General features: G+C 40.4%; 1 protein-coding gene across 1 annotated transcript in view; it reads right to left on the bottom strand.

Annotated features, from left to right (window-relative positions):
• The window catches only part of DHX29 (DExH-box helicase 29), a 213,170-nt gene that overhangs the window by 79,660 nt on the left and 108,360 nt on the right, over positions 1-25,150 (bottom strand). Inside the window, exons 12-16 of the mRNA XM_033931250.1 lie at positions 21,914-22,057; positions 12,000-12,176; positions 8,684-8,824; positions 2,168-2,312; positions 1,204-1,324 (exon numbers count right to left, since the gene is read on the bottom strand). Of these exons, the coding sequence (XP_033787141.1) occupies positions 1,204-1,324; positions 2,168-2,312; positions 8,684-8,824; positions 12,000-12,176; positions 21,914-22,057 (728 nt within the window). The remainder of the gene's footprint in view (positions 1-1,203; positions 1,325-2,167; positions 2,313-8,683; positions 8,825-11,999; positions 12,177-21,913; positions 22,058-25,150) is intronic.

The following is a 25,150-nucleotide window of genomic DNA, read 5'->3' as shown; positions in this document are numbered from 1 at the left end:
GGGGCCGAGCCTGGACAGGGTTACCCAGTTATTTGTTAGACTTAGGTGGTACTTGGTTAGAAAAAGTTGAGAAACACTGACTTAGGGGACGGCCTCTGAGCTCTAAAAAAAATATCAGCAGGCTGGCTTTTTAGGTATTCCCAAGGGGGTGATCCTGCTAACGATAGACTTATTCTCCCAGGCAGAGGTCCCACCAAGTGGGAACCTCCAGATATCAAGTCTCCAAAGATCACGGAGCAAAAATGTCTGAAAATAACAAAGCCGCAGAGCAAATCAAAAACACTTCTGAGCAACTTGCTTGGAGAAAACAAATTGAGGGGACAGGAGCAGCTCCCTGGGAAGGAGGTGGAGTTGGAAAACATGATTGACAGTTTTCTGCAAGCAAATTGCAAGTTCAAATACAAGACCCTAGCATTCAGGACCACTAGACACATTGCACTAGAAAAACATACCAAATACCCAAAAGACATAAAATGGTTTCTGAGACTTGTTCCTTATCAGACAAAAACAAGCCGCAAAAGAGAAAATGACAGCAAATAAAGACCATACAACCTATAGAGTCTGCCCATCTATACCAACTACCAAGCACTACAATCCCTTCCTCTCCTTTCAAGATCCTCTGTGCTTGTCTCATATTTTCTTGAATTCAGATAAAGTCCTCGTCTCCACTGGGATGCTGTTCCATGTATCCACCACATTTTTTGTAAAGAAGTATTTCCTGAGATTACACGTCTTTTCCTTTTCACAGTCATCCTATGCCGTTAATTCCAGGGCTTCAATTAAAAGAGGCTTACCTCCTTCCCCATTTATGCCATGAGGGTATTTTAATGTCTCTATTGTATCTTCCCCTTTCCCACTTTTTTCCCCGAATTGAGATCTTTACAACTGACTCCATATGCTTTATTATGAGGACCACTGACCATTTTAGTAGCTGCCCTCTGTACCAACTCCACCCTATTTATAACTTTTAGAAGATATAGGCCTCCAAAACTGTACACAATATTCTAAATGAGGTCTGATCACAGACTTCATATAGAGACATTATCACCTCCTTTTTCCTGCTGTCAGTCCTTTCCTTAGGCACCCAAGCATCTTTCTGGCTTTTGCCAGTTTTTTACCACCTTAAGATCATCAGCTATGCACCCTTGAGCCCTGCTCTTCTTTAATGCACAGGAACACTTCACTCCCTATACTTGTACTTGCCTTTTTTTAGAGTGAAACCTTTTGTCAGAAGATAAGAGATCATATAATTGCTGGATGTCAGCAAGGCCTGGCAAGAAAATCAGTACAGCTCCTTCTATATTCCTGTACTGCGGACTAACATCTGCAAGATTAAAATAGGAAATTATACAAAGTTTAGATTCAAGTTTTGAAATAGGAGACACTTGGGCATTATAGAGACATCACAATGTATTTGACAGACATTCAGAATTTGTTTAATATCTATAAGCAGCTAACAAATTGGGTTTTACAATACCAATATGACAGAACACTCCAAATGGTCCCTGAAATGTCAGGATTAAGCATGTTTTAAAGAGGTCTTAGACCCTGCTGTGAACCTGACACAGAGAGGCAGCAGCATGGAATAGTGGGACTATTATGATTTTTGAACTGTTCTAGATTTACACTAACCTAAATATATAGCCAAAAAGACTCAGATATTGTGAAAACAAACAGTACTAATAAAACACTTTCACAAAAGAAAGATGCACTATATCAAATGGTGTATTAATAAAACAGTACAGGCTGAATGACCATTTTCAAATGGAGGAAAAAGCCTCAGACAAGGGCCTGCCCACCTCCACAATGGTGGAATAGGGGGTGGTTAAGCGTTCACCTCACTGGCAATAAACCTCCTTAAAATGAAACTAGCACAGTGCTGTGTTATGCTTTGCTTGGAAGATGTTACAGATAGATGAAAAAATCAACTTATCTTATGGGTACACCAACGGTGGCCAGCGTTTCACAAGTCTGCTGCCTCAGGGTGTAACGTATCCGATCAAACTTTAAATCGGATGCTAAATGCATCTCCTACATCTGTTTAGCGTCCGATTTAAAGTTTGATCAGATATGTTACACCCTGAGGCAGCAGACTTGTGAAACGCTGGCCACCATTGGTTGATTCACACTAAGTGTGAAAGTTGTTTGAAATGAAAACACGCAGTACCTAAAAATACAAGTAGTTCCAAAATGAGGTCCAGGTTGATCTTGTTTGGATTCATGTAAGCAACAGCATGGCGTGTTCGACTGCTATACTTTTGATAGGCAGGACCCAGATCTGCTGCAGTCCCAGTCTGAAGAGGAATGTACTCCTACAAATAGAGAGAATTAATGCACTTTTTGTTTTGTTTCCACAAATATTTTTTTTCACAGCAGTCATTGGGATACTTTATAAGCATCCTTCCGTTTAAAGAAACATTTTTCTGTTTTCACATACTTTCAGTAGGTCTCTGTTAGCTTAGCTATTTTGTGCATTGTTTGCACAATAATGTTTAATTTATTGATTCACAAAATCATCTTTCAGAACTATTGGGCTGCTGCCACCAGAAGCAACAGACACAGATGAGCCTTTTTTGTAAACACACAAGGTGTCCCGATTGTAGGCGATGGTAGGTGTCCTACCACTGTTTGGCAGCCAATCGGGACACACGTTTTTAGAAAAAAACTCCCAGAGGAAGGACGCCTAGAATGCGGACGTTTGTCGTGGGTCTAGGGAGACAGGGAGGACACCTAAGCTTGCCCAAGGCTGGGAATGGATTCTCCCAGAAGTGGCCTTGGGCGGGTTTAAGCGGCCCTAGGCGCCTCCCTAGAGCTGCGACAGATGACAGAAATGTAGGTCAGCAAAATGCCCCCAACACCCCCCATCATGATTACCAGGAGGGATGCCTACTCTCTCCTGCCACCGATCCCCCCTCGAACCCTCAACACCCCACCCCGACAGTCTGTATATGATTCTTACTTCTGCATTTTGAGCTACTTGTAGGCGTGATAGCATCGTTTTAGAGCAAAGAACTAGTGTTATATTACAGTAGTCTAGTCGAGATAGGATTAGGAATTGCACTACAATTCAGAAAACCTCTATTTCGAAGTATTTTCTGATGGATCTTAGTTTTCTCATCACCAGTAAAGACTGTTTTATTATTAATTGCATGTGGTTCTTCGTGGATAGGTGGTTATCAATTTCTACACCTAAGACATAGGTTTGAAAGCTCCCTGTGCTTTGGGTTTAAAACATCTGATCTGGTTTTCTCCTACTCCCACTTGCTTATGCATAAGTGTAAAGGGAAGTTACATTACATTAAAAGACATTTATAAACAGCACAGTTACTTACCTGTAACAGGTGTTATCTGAGGACATCAGGCAGATATTCTCACATGTGGGGTGATATCATCCAAGGTGCTCGGTAAGGACAATGCAAAAGTGTACTTTTGAAAGTCTGAAGACTGCCCGTACCACATATGTGTCAGTGCCTTCCCGCCTGAGGTCGGCTTGCAAGACCATCAGTTCAGTAAAAAAACAAAAAAACAAAGAAGCCAACAAGGGAAGGTGAGAGGGTTGTGAAAATATCTGCCTGATGTCCCTACAGGTAAGTAACTGTGTTTTATCCCAGGACAAGTAGGCAGCATATTCTCACATGTGGGACTCCCTAGCTGAAACCAAATGGGTTGGAGGAAAGTTGGCTTTATGTAGAGAATAAATTTTGCAGAACTGCTTGGCCAAACTGACCATCCAATCTGGAAAGATTCTGATAGTAACATAGTAGATGATGGCAGATAAAGACCCGAATGGTTCATCTAGTCTGCCCAACCTGATTCAATCTAAAAAAAATTTTTCTTCTTCTTAGCTATTTCTGGGCAAGAAACCAATGTTCTGCCCGATACTGTGCTTAGGTTCCAACTAATGAAATCTCCGTCAAAGCTCACTCCAGTCCCTCCCCAGCACATCCTCAACCAAATGGCCATATACAGACACAGACTGTGCAAGTCTGCCCAGTACTGGCCTTAGTTCTTCACTATTTACTATTATTTTCTGATTCAAGATCCTCTGTGTTCATCTCACATTTTTTTGAACTCTTTCACCGTTTTCCTCTTCACCACCTCTCTCGGGAGCGTATTCCAGGCATCCACCACCTTTCTCTGTAAAGAAGAATTTCCTTAAATTGCTCTTGAATCTACCACCCCTCAACCTCAAATTATGTCCTCTGGTTTTACCATTTTCCTTTCTCTGGAAAAGATTTTGTTGTATGTTAATACCTTTCAAGTATTTTAACGTCTGAATCATCTCTCTCCTGTCCCTCCTTTCCTGTAGGATATACATATTCAGGGCTTCCAGTCTCTCCTCATATGTCTTTTGGCACAAACCTCCTATCATTTTCGTCTGGACTCCTCTGGACTGCTTCAAGTCTTCTTATGTCTTACTGTAACGGGATGTGAAAGTATGAACTGAGGACTAAGTAGCTGCTTTACAGATGCCCTCAATGGCAATGGAACGTAGATGAGCTACTGAAGTTGCCACTGCTCTAACCCTATGTGCTGTGATACAATCTTACAGTAGCAGTCCAGCCTGAGTATAGCGAACCATGTGGAGACTGTCCTCTTGGTAACTGGAGATCCAAGTCTGTTAGGATCAAATGACAAGAACAGCTGAGTGGATTTTCTGTGAAGTTTTGTTCAATTCAGGTAATAAGCAAGAGCACATTTACAGTCCAATGTGTGGAGTGCAGGTTTCACCAGGGTGAGAATGTGGTCTTGGGAAGAAGACAGGAAGAACTATAGACAGGTTCAGAAGATATCTTCGGGAGGAATTAGGATGAGTTGACTTTAAAATGTAATTTTGACTGCAGCAACGAATGCAGCTCTTTAAATTCAGCAGCTGTAATACAGGTGGACAGGAGGGGTTTTCTTAACAATGATGCTAACCAATCCTTTTAAGTTAGAAGAGGTTTTCCCCACAGGGGTCTGAGACTTTTTCTCCTTGAACAATTGTTTCTGTGTTGCTTCTGTTGATTCTAATGCACTGATTCAGCTTATATTTTGAGTTATATAATTTCTAGCTGTACAGGGTTTTAGTTTTGATTATGAACCGCACTATTTACCGTTCTCCATTCAGGATATTGACCATTTAAACCTACTCTCTGTTTCTGTCTTTCAACCAGTTCTTAATCCATAATAGGACATTACTTCCTATCCCATGACTTTCTAATTTCCTCAGATCTTTCTCTCATTAATCCATGCTTACATATATGTTCTGTCATTTTGTTCTTTATAATAGTCTGCCCGGAACCGATGTCAGACTCACCGGTCTATAATTTTCTGGATCACCTCTGGAACCATTTTTAAAAACTGGTGTCATGCTGGCCACCCTCCAGTCTTCTGGTACTATGCAGGATTTTAAAGAAAAATTACTAACAATAGCTCTGTAAGTTCAGTTTTCAATTCTATCAGCACTCTGGGATGTATACCATCTGGTCTAGGCAATTTGCTACTGTTCAATTTGTCAGATTGGCCCAATACATCATCCAGTGTTAAAGTGATTTGTATGAGTTTGATTCCTCAGAACTGAATACCATTCCTGGCACCAGTAACCCCCCCCCCCCATCTTCCTTAATGAAGACTGGAACAAAGCATTAATTTCATTTCTTTGCTATGGCTTTATCTTTCCTGAGAGCCTCTTATCCCTCGGTTGTTTAGTGGTTCAACCGATTCTCTTCCTTGCTTATTGCTTTTAATATATCTAAATATGTTTTTACTGTGTGATTTTGCTTCCAGTTAATCTTTTTTTCAAGGTCTCTCTTCACCTTCCTTATTAGCACCTTGCATTTGACTTGACATTTCTTATGCTGTTTACAATTATTTTCAGTCGGATCCTTCTACTTTCTGAAGGATTCTTTTAGCTCGAATAGCTTCCTTCACTTCACTTGTTAACCACACTGGCTGCCGTTTGGTCTTCCTTCCTCTTGTTTGAATACATGGAATATTTCTAGTCTGGGCTTCCAGGATGGTATTTTTAAATAACATCCAACTATTGCAGTTGCACTTCTTAAGTTTCTTTTTTACTATTCTCCTCATGTTATCCTAGTCAACTTAAATGCTGCTGTATTAGATTTCCTGTGTAAACTTATTCCATGGATTATATCAAATCTGATCATGTTATGATCACTGTTATCAAGCAGCCCCAGCACCGTTACCTCCTTCACCAATTCATGACTAAGGGCTCATTTGCTTTGCAGCTTTTGCTGTATTAATGAGCTTCTTGACTAAGTGTGAGGTCTTTTTCTCCACCACAGTCTGTTTGTTGTATATTTTCCAACTTGAGTAGAATGAGATAGTCTTTGGTGTTTAGTGGTTCTAATTATCTCTTTCAGTTTTTGTGGTAGTTGAAATACAGTAACCCATTATTATTGTGATACCCAGTTTCTTAGCCTTCCTAATTTCTGATAACATTTCAGCATCTTTCCATTCATCCTAGTCAGGTTGACGATAGAATACTCCTATCACTATCCTTTTCCCCCTTACAGATGAAATTTCTACCCATAGGGATTTCAAGGTGTTTCTGTTCCTGTAGAATTTTCAGTCCATTTGATTCAAGGCCCTCCTTAATATATAATGCTATACCTCCACCAATTTGATCCACCCTATGTGGAAGGCCTGGTTAGCGCAAACAGCACAGAATAGCAGGGCGCAACAGAGACCTTCCTAAGTCCTGATCAGAGGGTCTTATATGCACACACAATGAAACTTTTAGAAGATAGATCACAAATGACCAGGAAAATTGTATATAACAAAGGAAAATGGGAATTCAGTATTTATGGAAATTGCTGGGTTAAGTAAGATCATAAGGGAAATTGGGTACATGCATATATAACACATTTGTAGAGGTATTAATCTTTCTCTATCTTCTTTCTTTCTTTTTTCTGTTTCCCGGGCCTGAAGCCTCGTGGCTTTAATTAATACCAGATCCTAGTAATGGTAGTAGGATATCACATTCCTGAGCAAGACAGTTTTTATTTAAAGATAAGTACTTTATAATCATATATGTGATAGAAATGAGTGTGGGATGTAATTGAAGTGTTCTCTGGATCCAGGAATGCATGAAATATATGTGATGGAATGATTTGTGCTTAATTTAAAACCTTTTACATTTATAAGATTCAAAAAACTTTAAGAAGTCCTGAGAAGCAACATATGGAACTTGTTAAGTTAAGGCTGAAGGAATGGTTACCATGGAAATGCCAGTCTTTGAGAGGCCCAGGATATAGAAAGGTCAGCTAGTTTGACCTTTGGGTTTAGGAATATGGTAGAGGGTTGGATTGTTCTTATTCTGAATATTGTAACTTTCTTTTAATTTTATAATCCTGTATTAGGTCTTACGAAGAATAATCTTTGGTTTTTCTTCTTCATAATAATTAAGCAAGTGAAACAAAGTAGGAATCCAAGAAGTCTCTTTAATTGTGTTGGTTTACTTCTAAACACATCTCTGCATTGTAAAGGGGAACTTTTCTGTCCAGAATAGGAATTCTCATTAGGGGGGGGGGGCTCAACCCCAGGCTGTCAGCTTTTCAAACAATTTGGTCAGAGAACTGTTTTGATTGAAATTCTTAAGGATACTGGGAAAGGGAGTTTTCTTTGGGTATATTATGTTTTATGCATCTTCAGAAATTGCTATAAACAAATATATGATTTGTAAAACTTTTCTTTAAGCCTGGTATCTATAAGAGCTAAAAGGAGTTTCTTTGTTCAAATAAGTACAGCCTCTGTAGCTAACCATTGGTAGATCAGAGTGATGTAATATTGGTCATTATGAGGGTTCATAAGCAAGTACCAGCTTCTGCTCAGGGGGGAGAATCCTCTCTCCATATGGGCCACTTAGCCATGAAAGAGCCGCCCCCCATACACAGAATATTTTGCAAAGTTGGTAATGAATGTAATTGGCAATGTAATCTTAATTCTAATTTGAACCTCAAGCTTAATTGGACATAAAATGAAATAAATATTATTTTGATTAAATTACATGTCTGTGTATGAGTTACTAGCATGAAATACCCTGTATATTGGGACGTGAGGCCATCCACGTATTCACCTATCACTATGATATAACTTGTATCCCGATATGACAGTGTCCCATTGGTTATCTTCCTTCCACCAGGTTTCAGAGATGCCTATTATATCTATCTTTTCATTTAGGGCAATATATTCTAACTCTCCCATTTTGTTTCTTAGGCTTCTGGCATTTGCATATATACATTTTAAACAGCGTTTGTCATATCTACTTACAATTTGCTCTACAGTGGGCATAGATAATTTGCAATCTTTAAAATCAGCCTGCTCTGTAGTTAAGGAAACCTGGTCTACTGTGGCCCGTATTGCAATCTCACTATTAGGTTGTTCTATCTTCCCTTTTATGATGATATCTTTTAAAGATAACTTGTCCTGAACCATGTTCTTTTGAGCGACTGTCGGCCTTCCCCCAGTTTCTAGTTTAAAATCTCCCCTATCTCCTGTTTAAAATCTCCCCTAGCTCCTATATCTACAGCAATATACAGACAGGTAAAACAAAAGAAATGAACGAAAAACAGATAAAAACCAATATTAAATTAATAGGCATGGCAGTCCCATATACCTATATTTTATTTTTTATGTTCTTTCCCTCTCTCTGTATAATAAAATGGAAAATAATTTCAACCTGAAATTGTCGGACACCTCCTCCTTTGCTGGTAACAGTGAGCGTTATTTCTTCTTCCTCCTCTATGAATTTCTGACAATATTCTGAATCTTGCTCCAAAACAAAGCCTGTTTCTTCTACTACATCTTCCAGATGGAAAATCTGTAATAGTGAAGAATAGAAACTGAGAAAATGGAATTATAGAATATTTCTTGACCTCTGAAAATTTTAGCACCTTCTACCTTGCTAAATAAAATTTTGTAAATCAATATACACAAAATGAAAAAATGGGGATAGAGACAAACAAGCTTGCATGATTCCCTAATGAACTCAAAACACCAGAAGAGCAGACTAAACTATGAAAAGCTACCCATGAAAAAGAAGATATTCAATGACACTAATAGTTTTTTCTACACTGCCCTGGTTTCTCACATGGCTGTTGGCATCCTGTAGCTTTAAGTATTAAGAATGAATGTTAGGAATCTTAGTTGACTCACACAAGCTCATCTTTCAGGAAAGCATCGTTTCTGGTATCACATATTCATGTTGGAGTCCTTTTTGCAACTATGTATTTATAATATCTAACTATTTGTTTATTCATTAGAATTTAGTTCAGTAGATGAAGGCTAGTCACGTTCAGGTACTGTACGTATTTCACATAGAAAGCTGATGGCAAAAAATGGCCAAATGGCCCATCTAGTCTACCCATCCACAGTAACCATTATCTCTTTCTCTCTCAGAGAGATCCCACATGCAATTGTTACTAAGTGGGAAAGTTATCACGCTGTGATAAAAAGTGAACTTTTACTGTACCTCGATAATGCAAGATGCTGAATTCCATGGTAAACGAATAATGCTAAAAATAGTTAGTTTAGCAATGTTTAAAAATATTTTGGTTGATTTCCTAAAAAGAAAAGTCCATAAGCCTTTATTAAGATAGACTTGGGAAAATTCACTGCTTACAGTATTTCTAGGATTAACAGCATAAAATCTATTTTACTCTTTGGGATCTTGCCAGGCACTTGTTAGAAAGTTGGGCACTGTTAGAAAGTTTCAAGTTTATTGGAGACTTGTTATACTGCTTATCAAGGAGTCCAAGTGGTTTATAATCAAAAATTATAAAATTTAACAAAGTAATTAATAAAAATTTTTAAAAAACCACAAAATATAAAACAATACAAAAATAATGAGAAGACTATAAGGATAAAACAAAGGGGGAAAAGAGCAGAACTCCATAGTCATGATAGAAAGAGGGGGAAGGGGGAGAAAGGGATGGAAAGAGGGGAGTCACTAATTGGCCATAAAATTAGGAGGCTTGCAATGGTTTAATTGTTATCTATTGTTGATCACAGAAAAGAGGGTGATGCGTTAAATGCATCTGAAAATAGGAATGTTTTGAGAGATGTTTTTAATTTTTCTATGGAAGTTTCTATTCGGAGGTGAATCAGAATAGCGTTCCATAGTGATGGGGCAGTGATGGAGAATATGGTGTGTCTTGTGGTGTCATTAAAAACTTGTCTTGGTGAATGGATAACTAATAGATTTTGTTGAGCGGAGCATAAGGTTCTTGATGGTGTGTACAAAATAAGGAGACAATCAAGAAATGCTGGAGTATTGAAAAGATGTATTTTGACTGTGAGTAGTAGTATATTTTATATACTATTCTAAAGTTTACTGGAAGCCAGTGAGCAAATTTTAAGAGGAGTGTAACATAATCATATTTCTTTCTGCCAGTAATCAGTTTTATTGAAGTATTTTGTTATCATTTGTAATCGACATATATCTTTTTGACAAATATCTAAGTAAAGCACATTACAGTAATCAATAAGGGAAATAACTAAGGAGTGTATCAGAATATTGACTGATGAGGATATTGGACTTGATGGACCTTTGGTCTATCGTAGTATGGTAATGCTTTTCAGCTTATACAATACTGCTTGCGAGCCAAATTGCTAGCAATGTTATTTTAGTGGTCCAATGCTCTTGGGATAGTAGAACAACCCTCCTCCAGCTCAAGTTCTATCTAAAAAAGGCTCCACCTCCCTCAGAAGACCCGCACCATTTAGGGGATCTTTGGGAAGCAGCAATGCCCAGGCACTCATGCTTAGTCTGGTGCCACCATCAAAATGGTATGACTACAACTAAGTGACTTGAGGTGTTTTGTTTCATGGCAGCGCATGCCCTAGGAACAGGAAGTGATCCTTGGGTAAGCTCCTGGGGCAAACTCTGAAGGGTGAACATACTAGTCCTCCCTGCTACCATGTTTGACTGCTTTTCCTTTATTTCTATACAGTCCCGTCATGCAGTTTTTAGAACATAAGAATAGTCTTATTGGGTCAGACCGATGGTCCATCTAGCACAGTCTTCATGATGGCCAATCCAGGTCACAAGTACCTTGGAAAAATCCAAAGAGTAGCAACATTTCTTACTAATGATCCAAGGCAAGCAGTGGCTTCCCCCATGTCTGTCTCAATAGCAGACTATTGACTTTTCCTACAGAAATTTGTCCAAACTTTTCTTAAAACCAGTTATGTTAACCGCTCTTAACAAATCCTCTGGAAATGCATTCCAGAGCTTATTCTCTGAGTGAGTGACAAACTATTAAGAACTAGGTTCAAATGCCATTTTGAAATAATAAGACTTCAAGTGAGACTTAAATGACTTGAGGGATTTTTCTGTTCACAGATATAACGGGAGGGAGTTCCAGAGAGCTGGAGCCATTACAGAGAAAGTAGAGTCTCTGTAAATATCCAAAAACAGCTGCCTAAAGGATGGAATAGAGTAGACAGTAAGGATTGATTTGAGGAACGCAGCTCTCTCCTGGGTGAATAGGGAATCAAATGAGAAAATAAGAATAATGGAAGACCAGAGTCCAGAATCTGAAAAGTGAGAAGATTATATTTGAAAGGTATCCTGAAAGAGATCGGAAGTCTGAGAAGCGGAGTGATATGGTTGAATTTTGAGTAATTATAAAGAAGCCTGAGTGCAATATTCTGTACTAGCTGGAGTCAACGCAGTTGGCATTTTTTAAGGAGAGAGGGAAGAATCAGAGTATGAATTGGCACAACCACCGACCCTCAAGCCTTGCATTGAAGAATGCTGGTGTAGAAGGACAGAGGTTGAGATAGACACTAAAGAATGATGGGATGGTTTCTCGTTGGGACGAGGACGGTAACAAATTCTGTCACCGTGTTATTCTCTAGCTTCCACTTTAGAGAAAATCTGGTTACAATTTCAATCAAAATACCTCTAACAGCCAAATACCTGTCAAAAGGCAGCTTCCTGAAGTTTTTCAGATATTTGAGCATACTCACACACATTAAAAACACTGATTTACCTCAACGGGGTAAGTCCTTCCTGAAATTCTTATGATGGGACAGTGCGTAAAGTACTTAGAAAACTTTTCACTGTCTACTGTGGCACTCATTAAAATCAGGTGTAGATCTGAACGTTTCTGTAAGATCTCCTTCAGGATAATAAGAAGAAAATCGGACTGGTCACTTCGCTCATGAACCTTGATTCAGAAAGATTAAAAAAAAAAAATTATTGCAAGCATTTCATTAAAAGTCCACCTTGCTGCACCATAAACCTGTATTAACGTTCATGATAAAATAAAGCAAAGTTGCTCACCTGTAGCAGGTGTTCTCTGAGAAAAGCAGGATGAATATCCACACCAATGGACAACATCATTTCACAAGTGTTCACTAATTTTCTTCCATAAGCTTTTGGAAGTGATCTACTGTGCATGCATCTTCCCACCCACCATTGTTACATGGGGCCAACTCAGTCTAGTACAATAGCTGAGCAAATTCAACTCCAAGAGGAAGGTATCAGAGCAGATTGGATATTTATCCTGCTGACCTTCAAAAACACCTACTACAGGTGAGTAACGTTGCTTTTTCCAAGGACAAGAATGGTATATCCACACTGATAGGAATTCCTAGCTACTAGGCTATAGTAAAAGAAAAGGGGAATACAATCAGAGTATGCAATGAGAAAGACCCAATAACAAAAACAAACCAGTCCCGCTTTAGGTAACAGTGATATGTGAATGTGTGAACTGAAGTCCAAGTTGTACCTCTACTGAGTTTCTCTGTCAAGGCTGACTTCAAGTGGACTACTGATGCAGCCACGACTCTGACACTATAAGCTGTGACATGATCCTCTAGAATCAGGCCTGCCTGGGCATAACTAAAGGAAATGCAGTCTGCAAGCCAATTTGAAAGATTGCATTTGCTGATAGCAGCCCCATCTTGTTGGGGGTCAAATAAACACATTTAGCTGGATGGACTTTATATGCTTTAGTCCATGTCACATAGAAGACCAAGGCTTTCTTGCAATCCAGAGTGTGCATGTATTGGGCATGTGGCTTTGGGAAAAATGTTAACAAATCTGGTGTAGAATCACTCCAAGATAAATCAATAGTAGTTCATAAATAATATTAACTTATAATGAAACCGTGCTCAGAGACATGGAGGTGAAAACAAGGGGCGAACCCCTGAACTATCACCTCACCACCCAATCATCGCATATTCAATATATTTTCAGTCGATATTTTGAAAATCTTCATTTAACTGTGTGCCCACAGGTCAATGCTTTTTCATATTATAATTATAATAGTTCAATAAGTGTTCAAAAAAAGGACTTATCTTAAATCTCAGGTTCCGATGTGGCCCATTTTGATCCCGCGTCAGGGAACCAAAAAGTTTAATTCAAGATAGTACTTCAAGGATGGAAATGTCTCAGAAAGATAAATTAATTTAAAGCTGTGACTAGCGTAATATTTCCCCTCCACCAGTTCTAATGCCGTTAGAACTGGTGGAGGGGAAACATTACGCCGTTAGAACTAGTGGAGGGGAAATATTACGCTAGTTCCAGAGATTTCTCTAGCCATTGAATGAGTTAGCTGTGACCCGCTCCTTTTTTGGGCTGACATCAGTGGTATTCCCTTCTTCAGAGCGTTAGCTTGAACGTCGCAGCCATTTTATAATGCCAGTGGCAGTGCAAGTTAAGTAGTAAAAATGATTTAAGGTAAGGGTTCCCTGTTTGGAGGTTTTTCACTTTAAATATAGAAAATAAGTAAAATGTAAGCTGATTTTCTATTTACTATTTGTTTGTTTTGCAGTCTCCCCCTTCCTTGAAAAAGTAATGTGAAACGCATCGGCTAGGGGATTAACCACATACAAGCTAAGTTATAAAATTTATTAAACTCATTTTAAAAGATATATATATAAATTTTTAAATCATTAGAAATGCCAAGCTGGGACTAATGAGGATCTCTGCCACCATGAGTTATGCTACTCAGGTGGAAATCTGAACATCCCTCAAATGCTTGAACATTTGTGTATATTCATGTGGTGAATGAGAACGCTAACTGAGGAAGGTTTTGTATTTTGCTGTATTCTACATCCATTAAGACTAGCATATTAGGTGGTAATTGCTTGATAGCTGCTTGATAATTTGTGCTTGAAGTCTTTGGTGTCTTGTATGAAGCTTTAAAACTCCCTCTGGGTCATTCCATGTCAAGTGGTCCAAGAATGAAAATTATCCCCACTCGACCTCCTCCAAATTGAATAAAATTTTGTGTAGATGTTCTCTATAGCCTCAAATTAAACCATGTAAAATTTTTCAGCTGGATCTCTACTGGTTTGAGACATAGAGGCTGTCGAATGTAGGTCACTCTTTGAGTACTGTGTTCTGTGTAACACAAAATGGCAACTTTGTGCAGCAACTACAGCCCAACAAAGCCTCCAAAAGAATTGCAATTTTGTGGATCAATACAACCCCTGGCACTAACTTTATGTGCAAACTTTGGAAGGTGACATTTATTTACCTCCCCTTTTATGAGCCAACAAAACAGGCAAAAAATATTATAAAATAAATGTAATGCCTATTTTGACTCTTCATTGCTTCTGACCTGTAATTCAATTCAAGTCATAACTGTACCAGTAGTCATGGCATATGACACGCACACAGGATTTGCATTAAGAAACTTTGCAGCCAATTGGAAGCAAATATATGATTATACAAAGAAATTATATTAGTGTTTTATACAAATTTTGGCCTTTTTTGGGTGCAAATATCTCAACTGTACATTATCCAATTTTTATTTTATTTGAAAGAGCATCTTTTTTTGTTACAAAAGCTATTCTGTTTCATATTTGACCCGGCCTTGCTTTGGCCAGAAGTCTCAAATGCATGCATTATTCACACACGTATACATGCAATGGTAAAAAAGATCATCTTTGACATCCTATTGTATACTGTAAATTGCAAATGAGCTAGAGGTGTGAAATTGTATAGTGCAGCTAAACTTGTTGGGCTTGTCAGGCTAACTCAGGTGATGAAACCCACTGCTTTCACATACTCTTGTAAATTAAAATCGACATTTACTTGTTGGTTATTCATTGCAAATTCAATAAAGGTTCCTAGCTCCATATGTTTACTTTTAATAAAATTTAGTGATTAGAAAGCCACAAATTTCCAATTCAAAGTTTCTCTCATTATTCCAGTGCCTGTCTATATCTCCAACATATTTTAACATTAAACAGTTTGAAACCTTGGTGTACTTTCAGGCCTATTTTAAGCTAATAGGAATAGCGGGTCAAAATGTGGATCAGTGAGTTTTGCAGTCAAAATATTGCTTTTCAAATAGTGAAAGAAAGAAAGAGATTGGAGGATGTACAGTTATGATATTAAATATACATAAAAATTTGCATAAATTTTTTTCAACAATCTTAATAAAGATTTATCTCATAAAAGAAAAGTGCAGTGCGCCTAAACGGGGCAGTAACTGGCCGTAATCTCTTCCAGTTCCTAAAATATGAGTCCTATTGTGCTTTCTGTTCAGGAGCTATATTGTGTCAAATATTTGCCTGTGCATTCCACGACATACTTTTTTTTTATCAACTCTGTGGTTTCACAGTGATATTTGGATTCAGCACAAAAGTTATACTAGAAATATTATTTTTAGCTTGGTCGAGCAACTATCCTTTCCACAACCTGAACCAAAAGTTGACATTTTTTCACTATCTTCCATGGAATGAAAAAAGTGACCCCCAATAACAAGGCCCTAACTTTGAAAGAAATTGAAACTTGCCTCCAAGACTTTGCACATATTCATTGTGTGTCCTATTGTACTTCCAGTAAAAATGTCATCAACTACTGAGATGTTCAAGTGAGGCCTAGACCACTTGACATGGAATGGGGGCCCCTCTATAAGTCCAGATATTTCCTCTGTGAGAGTGCCAATACCAGATATGATTTGGCTGTCAAGGTTGCTTGGTTTGTAGATTTTGGGTAGCATGTAGAATGTGCCCACAGAAGGATGGTTAGGTATAAGCTTCTTTAAATATGGTTGTACTTGCTTTAGGAGTGTTTTGATAAGGTTTTTCATCTGTTTAGTGTAATCCAGTGTGAGCTCTGAAATTTGTGTGTGTCCTTTGTCAATACATTTCTGTGTGTCCATAATCACTACAGAGCAGCCTTTGTCTGCAGGTCTTATGACAATGTTTTGATTATTTTGTAAGCTTTATACGGCAGCTCGTTCTGGTGGAGAAAGGTTGTACAGGATTTTCTTTTGTTTGCTGGAAAGTTGTGATTTTACCCTATGTCTGAAACTTTCTATTTAAGTGTCTAGTTTTGTGTTTTGTGTGTGTGGGGGTGGGGGGGTGGTGGGGGGGAAACACGTTCTGTTGTTTAAATTGTATTCCAGTCTGTTGGGAGTCTCTTTGTTGTGGAAGTGTACTTTCAAGCGGAGTTTCCTAAATCTACCTTTGCTATCTGGTGATTTTATTTTTCTGGTCATCTTGTTCCAAGTTTCTGGTTGCACTTTTCTCTGTTTTCTTAACTCTGTTTCCAGGGCTTCCTTTTCATTTGCTGTTTCTTTTTTCTCGTTCTTCACTTCCTGCCCTATATCTACCTTTGGCACTGATTTTCACATTCACGTTCTTCCATTTTCTGCCTTCTTAGATTTATCTACTTTTCCATCTCTTCCCTTCTCCTGCATCCAGGGGTACTCTCTCTTCTCTACCTTTCCCCTTCCCCTCCATCCATATGCACCATCTCCTCCTTCGCTTCTTTCCCCTTCCCCTCCATCCATATGCACCATCTCCTCCCTCGCTTCTTTCCCCTTCCCCTCCATCCATGTACATCATCTCCTCCCTAAAGAGAGAAGGCTCCTGGGGTTGGCCATCGATGCAAGCTTAGAAGTGCCGGATTGAATGCCTTAATTTAGTTGTGGCCGGATAGGGAACTCATATAGGTGTTTCCCCCCGTGGCCCATGAAAGGCCACATCATAGGGGCTGCCATGGCCAGGATGTCTACTGATTGCTTGCAAATATTCTATTTGCATGGCTCTGAAGATAGACACGGCCTTCTATAGAGTTGAAAAGAATGCCCAAATATTCAAAACTCTGGGTCAGTACCAGGTGGCTCTTTTGAAAATCCACGATCCAACCTGGGTTCTGTAAGGCCTGGATCACCTGTGACACTGTCTTGTCCAGGTACTGACGCATTTGTAACCCCAATTTGCAGAGATGCGCTGCTGCCACCACCATCACTTTGGTGATTGTGTGAGGTGCTGTTGTTAGTCTGAAGGGAAGTGCTGAGAACTGATAATGTCTCTGCAGCACATACAATTTTAAAAACTTCCTGTGCTCCAGAAAAATGGGACTGTGTAGGTAGGCCTCTATCATATAATCTAGGGAGGCCAGGAATTCCCCTGGTGCTACAGCTGCAATGACCGACTGGACAGTTTCCATTTTTAGAGCTATATTGACGGACTTGATATCCAGAATAGGCCTCCAACCATCTGATCCTTTCTTTGGCAATACAAAGTATATAGAGTATCTGCCCAAGCCCGATACTTCAGGCTCTATGGCTTGAATGACTAACAGCCTTTGCACTGTAGAAAGAACTTTGTTCATTTTCTCCGGCCTGCTTGCCAAGGAGTTCATAAACAAGTCTGGTAAAGGGTAGGAAAATTTAAGTTTCTAGCCCTCTGAAATAATATCTAGCACCCACCTGTCTATATTGCTCCCAGGCCTCCACACAGTAGTGTGACAGCCATCCTCCTATCTGTGGGAGGAATGCTGTGGCTCTGGTATCACTGTGTCTTTTTAATGGTTGTCACTGGGCAAGAACCGGAGGACTGAGGCCTCCTGGCCCCTGTGAAGCTCTGCCAAGATCCTTGAGAGGGTCTCTGGGTCGAGGCTCCTCTTGAATACTGATGAAAATGTTGCGAGTCTCAAAAATTAGCCCATCTAGGGGGCTGGTAAAGAACTTGGGCATCGATCTGCCACACTAGCCATAAGGTTGCAAAGCTCTTTTCCAAATAATAGTTGCCCTTTGAAGAGGAGTTTACTGAGCGTAGCTTTAGAAGTTGAGTTTCCTGGCCATTGCCTGATCCAGAGCATTCTAAGGGTCGAGACAGAATAAAAAGAGACTTTACTCATAACTCTGATGATATCATATAGTGCCATCAGATATATAATTCACTCTTGCTACTATAAGCAAAGGGAAAGGGAGGAAGTCTGATGGAAATTGGTATGGCAGGCACGCACCACAAATGAGGCCACCGCTGTTGCTTTAATTCCCAAATCTCAGGCCTTGAACTGTATCTTAAGAATCATAATCACTATGCAATCAGGTATATCTTTCAGAACTACCCCTTCCTCACACGGCAGGGAAGTGCGTTTAGTCACCTGGGCCACCAGGGGGTCCATTTTGGGATGTGCAAACATGGACATGGTCTTAGCCACCTTTAAAGGACCTTCAGAACCATCCCAATGCTCTGTGACTAGGATGTTAATGCCAGGATGCTAGGGAAAATCTGTACGTAGGCTGAGACCTCACACCACTCATGACAGAACACTGTGCAGTAGAGGTGGATGGGGATTCTATATTTAGTTCCTTTAAGGATTCTGTAATAATCTCCAGCAACGCTGTGGACTTGAACAGGTGGTGCACAGGTGAATCCTCTCCTCGATCAAGTGCAACCACTGCCTCCTGACTACCAGTCCCTAACTGGGGCCCCGAGTCTCCCAAGAGTGAAGCATCACCCTGTGTCAGTAAAGGCATAGGCCCAGTCTTCCAAGTCTCTTTCAGACTGATCCTCTGCCTCCTGAACAGTACCCTATTCCAGAGGGAGTGCACTCAGTGAGGGGAAACCCCCTTGTGCGGCCTCTGGGTAGTCTCAAGGCAGTGCAGGAGAATCATGGCAGCTTAGGTAAGCTTTCCACAGCAGACTCAACCTTCCTTCTCTTGGGTGCCATGACATCTGCACCCCTGTGTTTTGCCAAACCACAGTCTCAGGGTTCTGAGATGGATTTTTCCCCACAGCTGTGATCCCTAGTGGCTTCCCGGCCCTGGAAACCTCAGAGGGGGTTAAGTCCAAGGCTTCCACCTCCCTCACAGATTCCATGACATGAGGTGCATGGATGCTCCTCAGCCAACTATCCAGTGCAAATCTGGCATGATATGGGGGTAAAAAGGTCTGAGGAATTCAGTACCATCGATTTTAAGGTCACCTCGTGGTTAGAAGAGGAAAAAGAGAATATGAAGAGAAGCTAGCCAGGGAAGCACAAAATTTCAAACCGTTCTTTAGATATGTTAAAGGGAAGCAGCCGGCAAGGGAGGAGGTGGGACCGCTGGATGACAGAGATAGGAAAGGAGTGATGAAGGAGGAAAAAGAAGTGGCAGATAGACTAAACATGTTCTTTTCGTCAGTATTTACGAAAGAGGACACATCCAACATGCCGGAACCTGAAAAAATCTTCAAAGGAGATCAAGCTGAAAAATTAACATCCATGGAGGTAAGCCTTGAAGATGTACACAAGCAGATAGATAGATTAAAAACTGACAAATCTCTGGGCCTGGATGGAATCCACCCTAGGGTATTGAAAGAACTAAAGGAGGAAATAGTGGAACTACTACAGCAGGTTTGTAATCTATCCCTGAAAACAGGCATGATCCCAAAGGATTAGAAGATAGCTAATATTACGCCCATCTTTAAAAAAGGATCGAGAGGTGACCTGGGGAACTACAGACTGGTAAGTTTGACTTCGGTTCTGGGGAAGATGGCGGAAGCACTCATAAAAGACAACATCGATGAGCATCTAGAAAGGAATAAACTAATAAAAACAAGCCAACATGGCTGCTGCAAGGGAAGATCGTGCCTAACGAACTTATTGCACTTCTTTGAAGGTATTAACAAACGGATGGACAAAGGGGACCCCATAGACATTGTATACTTAGATTTCCAAAAAGCCTACTACGGAAACTGAAGAACCATGGGGTGGAAGGAGACGTACATAGATGGATCAAAAATTGGTTGGCGGGTAGAAAGCAAAGGGTAGGAGTGAAGGACCACCACTCGGACTGGAGGAGGGTCACGAGTGGTGTTCCTTAGGGGTCGGTACTCGGACTGCTGCTATTCAATGTATTTATAAATGATCTAGAAACAGGGACGAAGTGCGAAGTAATAAAATTCGCAGATGACACCAAACTATTTAGTGGAGTTAGGACTAAAGAGGATTGCGAAGATTTACAAAGGGACCTGAACAAACTAGGAGAGTGGGCGACGAGATGGCAGGTGAAGTTTAATGTAGAGAAATGTAAAGTCTTGCATGTAGGAAACAGAAACCCGAAGTACAATTATACGATGGGAGGGCTGGTAATAGGTGAAAGTACCCAAGAAAAGGACTTGGAGTAATAGTGGACAACACAATGAAGCTTTGGCACAGTGTGCAGCGGCCTCTAAGAAGGCGACTAGAATGCTGGGTACTATGAAGAAAGGTATTACAACCAGAATGAAAGAAGTTATCCTACCGTTGTATCGGACGATGGTGCGACCGCATCTAGAGTACTGGTTCCAATATTGGTCGCCGTACCTTAAGAAGGATATGGCGATACTCAAGATGGTTCAGAAAAGAGCGACACGATTGATAAAAGGTATGGAAAACCTTTCATATGCTGAAAGATTGGAGAAATTGGGGCTCTTTCCCTAGAAAAACGGAGACTTAGAGGGGACATGATAGAGACCTACAAGATCATGAAGGACATGGAGAAAGTGGAGAGGGACAGATTCTTCAAACGTTCGAAAACTACAAGAATGAGAGGGCATTCGGAAAAATTAAGAGGGGACAGATTCAGAACCAATGCTAGGAAGTTCTTCTTCACCCAAAGGGTGGTGGACACCTGGAATGCGCTTCCAGAGGGTGTGACAGGACAGAGTACGGTTTTGGGGTTCAAGAAGGATTAGATAATTTCCTGAAGGAAAAGGGGATAGAAGGGGATAGATAGAGGATTACTATACAGGTCCTGGACCTGATGAGCCGCCGCGTGAGCGGACTGCTGGGCATGATGGACCTCTGGTCTGACCCAGCAGAAGCACTGCTTATGTTCTTATGTTTTGAGGCAGATGGAGGACTTTAAAAAAAAAATCAGGAAATCCAAGATGGCCACGGCAGAAGAGTTTTGGCATAAACAAATGGCTGAAAACAGCCAAACTAAAACTCAAAAAATGCTAAAAAGGGTGTTTTGGAGGAGGGGGACCCTCAGGGCAACCTTGGAAACTTCCAAAGAAGCAGTTTTTACACCTCCTAATTTTCCCATAGACTGTAACTGCACTACTGCGATGGTGTCTCAGCCTACTTTAGCTCATATAGGTAGCTTGACCTTGGAGATGGATACTGCTCAGCTCCCAAATGCTTCAGGCTGCCAGCCAGCACCCTGAAAGTCCCCCACAAGGACCACTACAGGTGCCAAATCAGTCTGCACTCAAGCTCCTGAAAAAATCAGGAGCAAGCTAGCTTCAAGGGGAATGGTCCCAGAGCTCCTAAAATATTAAGCAGACAGGCTAACAGGTACCACAGAGAAACTGGCCTGCCAGGTGCAAACCCAGAGTCTGCTTGTCTCAAGCAGAGTTACCCCAGAAATACTGGAAACTCCGAAGCACTGAATGCCTCCAAAATTTGAAGAAAAAAAAATTAAAAAAAACTTTTAAGCAGAACAGAACAGACACACACACCTTCCTGTAAACATGCAGAAGGAAAAACTGAAGGGGGCAGCACACTCCACCGAGGAAGGAGGAGTTGTGATTGATACCAACTGTGACTGATACCTTCTGTGTGAGTTTGGATTCACTACCCACTTGTCTAGAATGACACACGTATTGCACTAGAACAAGAATTTGCAAAATGATTTCCAAAAAATGTTAAACATAAGCTAGTCCTACCAGAGCTGCTCACCTCATCTACGAGTATATGAGAAACATTTTTCAAGAGTCCATCTTCCTGAAGCTTGCGCAGCAGAACTCCTGTGGTACAGTACAATAATTTGGTGTATTCTCCAGTGCGAGACTCCATCCGAATTTGATATCCACATAAAGAATTCTGAAAACACAAGCTTACATTTAGTAATCAGTTTTTGAACTAGCTTCCAAATAAATCAGGCTTCAAAACCCAATTTGTTTCTTTTTGAACTGCTATAAGAAGCTCCACTCTGTAAAGTCATCTGGTGTCTTGCTTTCTAAAACAAACACATACACAAAGAAATTGAGACTGTGGGAGGAAAACTGAGGCCAAACAGGAGTTTAAGGCTAGGGAAGGGGGGTTATGATGGGCCGATGCTCAAAACCAAATGCAGGTGCTGGAAAATACTGCAGGAACAGTGCAGAAAAAACTTCCCAATGCTCAAAATTAACAGCATGCGAAGTTAAGGGCGAGGAATGTGTCTGGTGCAGAAGAGCTCTTGCGCGCACGCCCAGGCAAACCAGGAAGTGAAGTACACAATGGCACTGTTTTATGCTTTTCAAAATTTTCTTTCAAAGGCTTATATTTAAGGGCAGAAAGCAGTATCAATATATATGTGCTTTCACTTTTGGGTTTGCTCTGAGTCGAACTCTCACTATCAAAACTTAGGGACTTACACAGGCTTCCTTCTGCTTCCAAATAAAATTAAAAAACTGGCAGATTTTAAATAATAAAGATGAGGATTTCCTAAAGCCTGCTCCAAGCTGGTTTTATTTTTTCAGTGATAAGGTAGTCTTGTTTTGTGCACTGTTCTGTAAGCATTTGGAAATTACCTCATTAACATCCATTTGACCACATTTGCATGCTATTTGTGCTAACCTTTGGTGCACATGTTGTTTTTCATGCTAGAACCTTCTAAGCAGTCTGTCGCTAATCCCTTCTAGTGCCCACGTTTGGTTTTGAGCATCAGCCTATGAGGGTTTAGGTATCAACTCATTCTGCTGAGAGAGAGGAATGAGCTGTTAAGAGGAGCAACATACTGGAGTGGGGACTAAAAGGGACAGGGGCTTGTTGAAGAGGCTGTAACAGTGCGAGCAAGGTAGGGTCTGGACCAGTACACAAACAGTTAGACACGAGCAGAGAAAGTAAAGGAAATTTTTCTATTAACTCAAGAAGGGAAATCCAGTACCCTAAAACACAGTTTTTCAACAGTTTTTCTGTCAGGCAACAGGGTCTGGCCCTAGCCAGACCTCAGAGCCAACTCATGTCAGCCTTACATTACTGAATTCTGCTGGTCAGCATGTGAGATGGCCTAGCCAGAGGGTCATCAAAGGTCTCTGGGATATTATATTAAACATTCTGATTCTAGAATGTTAATTCAGATAGACCTTAAAAGCCCCTACCAAGAATCCATATACCTTAAGGATCCAGCCAGCCTGGATTGTTTATCAAGAAGATATGTTACTTGAATGGAACAAAAGATGTCAGACAAAATTGATTACATCTACCATTCCTGCAAGAAGCACACCTTCCTTATCAATTAAGGGCCACTGTACTACAGTATGACAGAGTAAAATGCTGGAAAATATGTACTCAGCAACAATAGATGCTATTTTTAGAACACGTCTCAAACTTATAAATACAGGTTAAAAACCCTCCTCTTCTCTCTGGGCTCTTTCTTGGTTCTTGTTCTCCCTCTTCATCACCCATCTCGCAACCAGACACACACACACATACAGGTAAACCAGTCTCTCTGTTCTGGGAAAGCGATGTTTTCTTCCACACACACAGAAGCAGCTCTATAACAAAATATCTTTCTGAGCATTGCACCTCTGCAATATTAAGTCTATTTCTACAAAAATATATTTTTATGCAACCACTCTTGGCTATCATTGTCATTAATTTACTTTCTGCTGCTCCTCTTGAGGCCTGTACTCAGGACCTCTCATACATCCACAAAAGACTAGCCAAAAACACATCTTTAAACAAAATATTACAACTCACAGGTGTTTAGCAACAAAAGTAAGATTGGTTTACCTCAGCCAAGTCGAGTATCTAAGGGTTGTAGTCGGCACATACGGGAATCATGTCTTTGTCCTCCTTTCCCTGGGCCTCCTCTAGCTAGATCTTCATGGAAAGTGACTTTGCTAGCCATTAAAGTGATGGTGACATCATGGGTGACAGTGCCGACCTGGAATTATGGCCAGCTCAGAAAGCTCTGGAAAACTTTTGGCGTGTGAGTAGCCTGTTCCCGCCACTGTACTTACTGTACAAACACACCTTCACCATACCCCCCTCAGTTTTATTTTGGCCGTGGTTGCAGTATGACCTGATTACTACTTTGTTTTTCTGTCACAACCAAGCATTTTTGTTGAATTACACTTTGCAGCTCTACTATTTAACATGTCTGAAAAGAAACCAGGTTTAAAGTGATGCGCTAATTGTTCAAATAAAATGTTGATTACAGACTCTCACTTTTTATATCTTTGCTACCTTGGAGCAGCTCATGACACTAAAGCCTGTCAGGACTGTTCAAAACTTCAGCCCAAGGTGCTTAAATTAAGATTAGTAAAATTAAAAGATTACCTTTGTCAACAAATAGCCTCCACTGAGAAAAACACCTCACAACCTCCTTCAACAAAGAAGAGAATTTCTTTTCTACATCCTCCTCCTCTTTCTAAGGAGGGAATAAATTATCTCCAGCTGACTGTTATATAGAACGGAAAAGGGGAACCTACTCACCATCAAATGCAGCACGACATCTCTCAGCCGCAAACAGCAGTTAGTTGGATACCATCTCACTCAGAGCAGCAGCCTATTACAATGACACCACAGCCATCAATGGTGAGATTACCTCCCAGAGATTCTACTGGACAAGAGACTTCTAATGCTCCTCTCCCTCATACTGAGAGCCAATTGTCTCATACACATGGGCATCATGGCACATCCAATCACCAGCATCGGCGTCATAAGTGCCATGCTAGGGATTGGAGCCGATCGACCATCCACACTGAATTAAAACATCAATGCCATCTTAACCACTCTCCTACTCCAGATCGGAGCACTTCTTTTTCATCGAGGGATTCTAGTCTGTCTCACACAATGTTCTCCTACCCTTCAGCACCTTCTCTCTCTTCTTGAGGCAAAGTTTTGCAACAAGCTGATACTCCAGGCACATGTTCTCAGGTACCACCAACAGCTCCTCCTGATTTCTCGGCTCAGATGTTGCAAATT

Source organism: Geotrypetes seraphini, chromosome 1, assembly GCF_902459505.1.
Source record: "Geotrypetes seraphini chromosome 1, aGeoSer1.1, whole genome shotgun sequence".
In the NCBI taxonomy this organism is placed as follows: Eukaryota; Metazoa; Chordata; class Amphibia; order Gymnophiona; family Dermophiidae; genus Geotrypetes; species Geotrypetes seraphini.
This window is presented reverse-complemented; position numbering and strand designations above follow the sequence as displayed.